This window comes from Nanorana parkeri, unplaced genomic scaffold (genome assembly GCF_000935625.1).
Source record: "Nanorana parkeri isolate BGI_ZX_2015 unplaced genomic scaffold, ASM93562v1 scaffold1851, whole genome shotgun sequence".
Lineage (NCBI taxonomy): Eukaryota > Metazoa > Chordata > Amphibia > Anura > Dicroglossidae > Nanorana > Nanorana parkeri.
Genome location: NW_017308119.1, coordinates 232,119 through 240,420, shown reverse-complemented (window position 1 = coordinate 240,420; position 8,302 = coordinate 232,119). Strand labels below are relative to the sequence as shown.

The 8,302-nt window shown below is 47.7% G+C and overlaps 1 protein-coding gene across 2 annotated transcripts in view; it reads right to left on the bottom strand.

Annotated features, from left to right (window-relative positions):
* Positions 1–3,813: 3,813 nt before the first annotated feature.
* The window catches only part of LOC108799902 (tumor necrosis factor receptor superfamily member 16-like), a 32,375-nt gene continuing 27,886 nt past the window's right edge, over positions 3,814–8,302 (bottom strand). The window contains exons 4-6 of one of the 2 annotated variants that reach the window (XM_018571838.1): positions 8,071–8,251; positions 4,635–4,780; positions 3,814–4,172 (exon numbers count right to left, since the gene is read on the bottom strand). In XM_018571838.1, the coding sequence (XP_018427340.1) occupies positions 3,868–4,172; positions 4,635–4,780; positions 8,071–8,251 (632 nt within the window). In that variant the 3' untranslated portion in view covers positions 3,814–3,867. The remainder of the gene's footprint in view (positions 4,173–4,634; positions 4,781–8,070; positions 8,252–8,302) is intronic. The other variant, XM_018571840.1, reaches the window with a different exon arrangement.

The window sequence follows — 8,302 nt, the reverse complement described above, 5'->3', positions numbered from 1 at the left end:
TAAAACCGACGCCGGGCTCAGGTTCCCCCCCCGGCCGCCATGACACGGCCACCTGTTCTCTCCCACTCAGCAAAATCACGTTCAGCATTGGCAAAGATTCCGTCAGGGAGGGCCCGAGTGCCCCGGGAGGGGCCCCCCGGGATCATCGCAAAATTAATCAATGAGCTCGCCCGCCTTGTTTTACACGGACAGATGTCACCATCGGGATCAACTTACCCTGAAGAGCCTTTATAGAAGGCGGTCGGGGGGGCACGGAGAGACAGGGAGAGGAGGAAACAGGGAGATGGGGGCACGGAGAGACAGGGAGACGGGGACAGTCTTTTATATATTACCTAAAAAATTGGAGTAATAAATGTTTTATATCATAACGGAGGGAAAACTGTTTTGTTTTTTTCTTCAAAAACTACAGCACTTTTTTCTTTATATAGTAAATATGGCTCCGCCCTCAACTGTCAGGACTGAAAGGGTGCACAGGGCACAGCACACACATATGACATTGTATTGCAGTGAATGGACGCTTGCCCGGCCCCTCGTGTCCTCCTCCCTCATTCTAGAAAACACAATGGTTAGAGTTCCACTTTAAATGGGTCTGTACCATGGAACGGAAGTACATCGGAATAGCCAAACCTCAATGGAGTAAAGGGAAATGTCTCCAGCATCGGGTCAGGTGACCAGTGCCATGGCATATATCAGAGGAGGACAAGTCATTCTGACTACTGAATTGTTGGCTCTGTCAGCATTGAAGTCCCTCAAGCAGAGGTCATGTGACTGTTAAATCACATGACCTGATGCCAGCCCAGTGCCAGAATTACCATAAAGGACCATAACGTACAGAAGAATGGCTGTTGATCTTCCAGAAATCCAGCGTACTCCTTCCTGTGCGGGATGACGTCAGAACCGCATGGGCAGAGAAGTGGTTTCAGGGGTCAGGAGGGGGGGTGGGGGCGGGGGTAAGGCAAGTATAAATGCTTTTAAAAGGACAAAAATGAGCATTTAACCCTCGCAGGAAAGGGGAAGCCCCTCAGTGCCAGGGTAGTTCTGTAACTCGCCCGGAGGTGCGTTGGGGTGTCATTCAGAACGAACGGCAACCCCCCGTCCCACCAACGCATGTAACGTGCATTACCGCGATGCCATAGTGTGAATGGGCCCCGACAGAGAGTCAAGGGCTGCGCATGAGAACATTGGTTCCGGATCACAAATATAAACAAGACACAAGCGTGGAGATTGGGGCCCCTGACTTACACTATGCCCGGGGGCCCCGCTATAGTCTACATTTGCCTCTGGGATCCAGAAGGAGAAGACATTGCCAATAGTAAAAGATCGGCAGGGAAAGGGTTAACATCCCAAAAAACTTGGAGATCCTCCTTATATCTCCTTCCCCCAATCCCAGGACACCAGGCTGAGGACGGGCATGACAGCAGTGTGGGCCCATCAGGTTCTATTGTATAGCACAGTGCATGTTTCAGGCACTGGGGGACCTACAGGAGGAGGAGAGCACAAGTTTTTTTTTCCATTACTTCTACAGTTCACTAAAATGATTCCCAAACTTTGTATATTCCAAAATTACCCTTGAAGTGCTTGGCATTACCCAAACTGACCACCATACCCCCTTCCTCACCAAGTCGTGCCCCAGTGTTATAATATTTCACCGGTCTTCATTTATTACTCCCTGTGACATCAACACCGGGCTTGTAAAATTCTTGCAGGGGAAGCTGCTGAGAGCTCAGTTCCCTTGTATGTAGACATGCCCCCAGAACTACATCTCCTAGGAGCCCTTTGACTGCACACAGTGGGGTCTGTTTATAAACAATTCACAGAGCCATGTGCCCTTGTGTACATCCGTTCTGTGCCAAGAGAGGGAAACACGAATGTTTGTAGTATCTCTTTTGAGGGCAAATGGAATGTAATACCACATTATGGCCACTAAGTGGCAGTGAGGAGCAACGATGAGCCTCAGCTCCATCTAGTGGCCATAAAGCGGTATTACAACACATCTGAGCAGAATGGAGGGGGTGGAGCCACTGATCGGACATTAAAGTGGATGTAAACGCCATCTGGATGATATGTCGTTTCTTTTAATTTAAAACCTCCGTATAATAAACAATTGGCATTTTTTTTTTACCTCCCGTAATATATATTTTTAATTTTTTCCCGCCCCCCCCCCCCCCCTATCTCAGTGCTGCTGATCTCCTCCAGCCACTTCCTGTCTACATGCATTCGCTCCAGCGCCAGCTGCACATCCTGTGGCTTCCTGTGACAACAGTGGCCCATGCCTGAGCTATAAGCATGGGCACAGCCTCTTGTGTAGTATTCAATAATACATTATTAAAAGAACTATGAGGTTCAGGGTTTTTCCCCATAGTTCTCCTCAGAGTCACGGGAGGACACAAACTAGCGTCCTCCCGTCACCCTAGGCTCAGTATATAGGGAGCTGGAGCTCGCGGTATACTGAGACCCCGCAGCTGAAGCATTCTCATTGTTACAGGTCGGCTAGAACTATGAGGTGAGAGTGAAAAGCCCCCCCCCCCCCCTCATAGTTCTCCTTTAAATGCCTTTTGCAATCTCTGTACAGCAGAGTTCAGACCTGGAGATGGAAGAAGCAGCAAGAAGCCAATCAGGTGTGCTATAGTAGTTTTAGAAGCATGCAGATCGCGTGAGAGAGCAGAGTGACAGAGAAATTAGCTCATCAGTCTGCTGCTTCTCCTTTCGCTGTCCAGTCACAGGCTGGGACGGGAACCTGTTAGGCAATTGGAGCAAAATAAAATGCCTTCCCCCTGCTGTGTTAATCTCAGGACCGGATGGACAGAACGACAAATCATTTGGCAGGTAAAACACCTTCAAAAAACAATGTCAGACTTTGGACCCCGACAGGCTCCCTGTAAACAAAAATCACAAAAATAAAAGCAGCTTTCCCCTTAAACACGAAGGATGACGGAACACAAAGACACCTTTTTTTTTTCTTACAAGCTCCTCATCTTTATCTGGATTTCATTTTGTAAGAATTACAAATAAAAAATGTTTATATTAAAATATTAAACACAAAATAATTACATTCCATTTCCTCCCATATTGTAAGTTTCTGTGTCAAAGTAACAAAAAAAAGTGTGTCGAGTGAGAAATGGTTTCAGTTTTTGGGCACAAAACCCGGAAGAAGAAAAAGAGTCCAAAAAAAAGGTAAAAAAAATGGCAACAAAATGATCCGCGCCGAGCCGGAAACAAAGCGTAAAATAAGAAATAAAAGAGAATGCGACACTAAAAAGGTTACAATGTGCGCGAAGGAGTGAAGATCCGGACGTAGGATTGGACTCATCCTCCGGAGGTCCATCAGGAATCTCGGACCCGTTCTTGGCCTGACGTACCGGCGGTGACGAATTGTCCTCTTGTATGTTTGTGCCGTCCACTGGCAGCACGCAAGGCACACTCGGGTATCTTAAAGGCCGAAGACGCTGGACCTCCACCAGGCACATTGTAAACGATAAAGAAACAAACAAAAACAAAAAAAGTTCCTAAATTTGGAAATATGAAGTCCCATGAGAAAGACCTCCGAGCTGCCAACATGGCTTATAGAAGTCCCATCATCCATCGATGGTCCATCAACAAGCCAACGTTCTTGGTTATCCAACGTCTTGAAGAACGCGGTTTATTGCCATTGTTTCCATAAATTTGCCTCTTCCAATGGAATTCCTAAACAGCACCGGCCTCTCTTTTTAGAGTCACGACTTCAAAATAAAAAAGGTCACCAGTCAGTTTTTGGGACACGTTTGACAAACGCTGCTCCCCAGGTCCTCACACTTTATAAAAAAGTAGTTCCTGCAGACAAATTTGGTTTCTATAGCCCAGTCCTGTCTGGGAAGAGCTTCCCCGTCATTACACAACGGAGCTGGCGTCGCTTGTGCTGTTCAGGTTCTCCACCACGTCTGCCCGCTCCATGTTGACCAAGGCCGCGCACAGAACCTCCAGGGTGGAGCCGTCCTTTGAAGACCAGTCGGTGAGCAGAGTGTGGACGGGATCCTCCCCTCTAGAGAAGGCGTCTATGGCGTCTTCCTCGTAGCCCAACAAGCTGGCCAGGCGCTGCCAGTCCTTCCCGCGGCTGGTGTCCGCCAACAAGCGCTCCACCTCTTCCTGCTTGTGTGGTGGGAGGTTGATGTAGAGTTTTGGCTCCAGTTTGGCTGCTCACCATCCCTGTGCTGAGTTCCCGGGTCTGTACACCCGCTGTGCCCATTATGAGGGGCTCCCACCATCCCTGTGCTGAGTTCCCGGGTCTGTACACCCGCTGTGCCCATTATGAGGGGCTCCCACCATCCCTGTGCTGAGTTCCCGGGTCTGTACATCTGCTGTGCCCATTATGAGGGGTTCTGACCCTCCCAGTGTTGAGTTCCTGGGTCTGCACGCCTGCTATGGTCACCCTGGTTGCGCAGTAGGAGTGAGACTACCGAAGTAGATCACTCAGAGTCAGTTTTATATTTGTAGCCATAGAAGTTCATAGCTGATAATAATAGCCCGGTTAATGTTCTTCATACAGAAAGTCGTACGGTCGGACTGCCTCCACCTTGCGGCACATCTCTGAATGCAGCGCAGTCCTCTCTGCGGTTGGGTCGGCACCCCCCAGGAGGGTTCTGGAAAGAAGGACTTACCTTTGTTCAGCTGGTTTTGCTCTTGCAGGCTGTGCGTGTCCAGGAAGACGCCGCTATCGCTGTGCAGTTTTTCGCCCTCGCCGGAAGCCGCCAGTTCGTTTGCGCGAGCTTTCGCCAACAGCTTCTTCTGCTTGCAGCTGCTGTAGCTGGAGAGGAGAGACGCCCGTTAGGATTATTATATGTATAAAAACGGTAATTTCACGGTCAGAATGGTCAGTTTTGGTGCCGTTTCTCATTCAGAGAATTAGTCACCAAAATATCAGACCGACGTGGCCACTGAATGCCGAGATCCTCAGCAATGATCACATGGTCACAGACCTGGAGAACAATCTTCTAGATTTACTACATCACATCTATAGTGATAGAAAGTATCAAATTGTGGCAAATACAAAGATTACGTTCGGTAAGCATGTACAGTAATGTGCTGCAAGGTGCGGGGCGGAGCCCACAGCAACCAATCAGACATCAGGATACTACTTGACCATTATTTTTGCTCATTACCTTGTATATCATGTATGCAGAATTGTCTTATTTGCAGAGAATCTACAATGGATTCCAGATTCTCCAGATCAGAGAGAACGGCTCGCAGATATATCTCGTTTATCAAATAAAATGTTAATCAGCAATTCTCGGAGTTCAGTCATCAATGCCGGTTACCGCCGCGAGGAGTTCTGGCCGCGTGCCGAGGATTACCGCACTTTACTATGGCTCTTTGCTGTGCAATTCTAGATAAGGCCGTGTGTCAGTAACGAGGAGATAAAACACTGCACCGAGCTCTATTTTGGGAAATGCATTTATCTCTTGGGAGTACGCTCCTTATAATGCGACTTATCTACAGGCTGCCACTGATAGGGTTACTTCTTACATCTACCGCCTCCTAGACCTTCCACCTCCAACATACTATGTCCTTCACCTACCGTGTCCTACACTTCTTGCCTCCAGTGTCTTAAATATCTCCCCCATTCTACTATGTACTACACCTATTGCCTCCTGGACCTCCTAACTACCCGCTCCAACGTACTATGTCCTTCACCTACTGTCTTCTACCTACCGGGTCTTAGGCCCGGTTCACACCTTGGGCGTTTTGTAGCGTGTTCCTGCGCTCTGCAAAACGCTCAAACACCGAAATCCCGTTATTTCCTATGGGTATGGTTCACACCTGGGCGTATTACAGGCCGTATGAATGCGCCACAAAACGTCCTATGCCCAAAGAAGTACAGGAGCTTCTTTGGGGGCGTTTTTGTCGCGCGTTTCCATTGGGATACAGCCAAGTAGCCCTCGGAAACGCACGTTTGTCGCGTGTTTTTTTTTAGAGGTAATCGCGCGACAAATGTGCATATTTGATACGCCTAGGTGTGAACCCGTCTTACACTTCCTGCCTCCAGTGTCTTAAATACCTCCCCCAACCTAGAGTGTCCTACACCTATTGCCTCCTGGAGCTCCTACCTACCTCCTATAACATACTATGTCCTTCACCTCATGTGTCCTACACTCCCTGCCTCCAGTGTCTAAAATACCTCCCCCAATCTACTATATCCTACACCTATTGCCTCCCCCCTCCAACATACTATGTCTTACAGCTACTGCTTTCTACCTACTGTGTGTCTTACACTTCTTGCCTCCGGTGTCTTAAATATCTCCTCCAACCTACTTTGTCCTACAGCTATTTCTTCTTGGACCTCCTACCATGCCCTCCACCTACTGTCTCAAACGTTCTACCATGCCCTACCTCCAACCTGCCATGTTCTTCAACTACTGCCCCCTAGAAGTACCTATTGTGTTCTACACTTACTACCTCCAGTGTTCTACCTACCACCTCCAATCTATTATGTCTTACACCTATTGCCTCCTAGATCTCTAATCTACCATGCCCTACCTACTGATTCTATCCTACCATGTTCTCCACCTACTGTCCCCTAGACCTACTACCTTCAGTGTCCCACACTAACTGCCTCCCAGTCCTTCTTGCCATGTTCAGCATACTGTGTCCTACATCTACTGCCTCATAGACCTCCTACATTGCTGGTTCTACACCTCCTCCTTCCAAACCTAGCATGTTCTACATCTTCTCCGATCCAGGTGTCCCTATGTGTTCTACAGCTCCTCCAATCGATGTGTTCTACAGCTCCTCCAATCGATGTGTTCTACACCTTCTCCAATCGATGTGTTCTACACCTTCTCCAATCTGTGTGTCCAACACCTTCTATAACCTATGTATCCAGAGTACTTGTACTTTGGAAGTCCTCTTTGCGAGTAGCCTCATGTTTTAGACTTCTGACATCTCACAGAGTGGGAAAACAATTTCCAAAAGTTTTTTTTCTCCATAAAAATGGTAGTTTGGTAAAACCTGACCGCCTATTGTATTCCAGGGGGGTAGAACTGAACATTTATAAGCGCATTCCCCTTGAGTTTGTGTCTGCCTTTATCAGGGGATTTTGTTACCACCTAGAATGCCTCCTCCTTTCCTCCTTCCCGGGGTAATAGCATTTCAGATTCGAGCATTAACGTTCTTCAAATCCCTCTGTGAAAGGAATCCTACAGCTATAAACGCACTCTGATTCAGACTATTTTTCTTATTATGGAGGAGTTTGCGGAATCTTCGTTCCCTTCGGGAAGCAAAGAAGCAAAATAGAAAAAAAAAAAAGTGGAAAAAAGAACAGCAAGGGACGAGGAGAGTGAAAGAGACGAATCTAATCCAGAGAGGGAGAGCGGCTAATCCTATTCATAGACTGGAAAGCGGCTGAGGAGCCGCTGAGAGAGACAAAAGCCGCATCACTTCCGTGGAATGTCCTCCCTAGTGAGCGCTGGACTTGGCGCAGTGGATGAAGATCTCCGCAAGAAACTTCTCATGGAATTCTGGAGGGAACCAAAAGAATATCCTTCCCACTGGAGTCCAGCAAAGTGCACCCACAATGGGTAAAGTCATAGGTGATCAGATTAGCCTGGAATGTACCGTGCTATATACAGAGTATTAAACATATGATACAGAAGGAACTCCAGCCCAGAAAGACCTTTCTCATCTCCAATAACAGAACCATTTAGATCCATCATTATAACTTGTTCATCTCACCCCTTTTTTTATAGTCTTTGTATCACCTCTCATGAAGATTTTGTTTCCTAGATGGGCAAAAATGTTCTATTTTTAGGTGAAAATGCCATTTCCCGGTCTCACACTGCAGTGCTCTGTGCTGGCAGAACCGAGTAACAGCCACACCCCACAAACTTGCAGTGCAGAAATGACAGGAGGGCGAGTCTGACGTGGTCTGTTAGCGAGTGCTGATTACGGAGTTCACTGCCAATGTACATCTGGGACGCAGGGTCCATTCCAAATGGGAGCGTCACTGAACGGGAACTATCCACGTGATGTTAGACGGCGCAGTTTAGCAAAAATCGCTATGGAGGTCAAAACTGAATTGTCACAGCCCGTAAAACTTACCACTTAAAAGCCACGTATCCGATGAGACCGACCACCACGGCAGCCAGGATGGAGCAGTAGACGGGGATAATGTTTTTACCGTGGTCGTACGGTGGGATGAAATTAGGGTAACTAGGCGATGTGCTGTTCTCGTCCTTGCGTGCATCGCCGTCCGAGCGCTTCAGAATTGGCACGTCTTTAGCTGTGGGTGAGAGAAGCGTTTTAGATGGTATAAGAAAACATTTTTATTTAG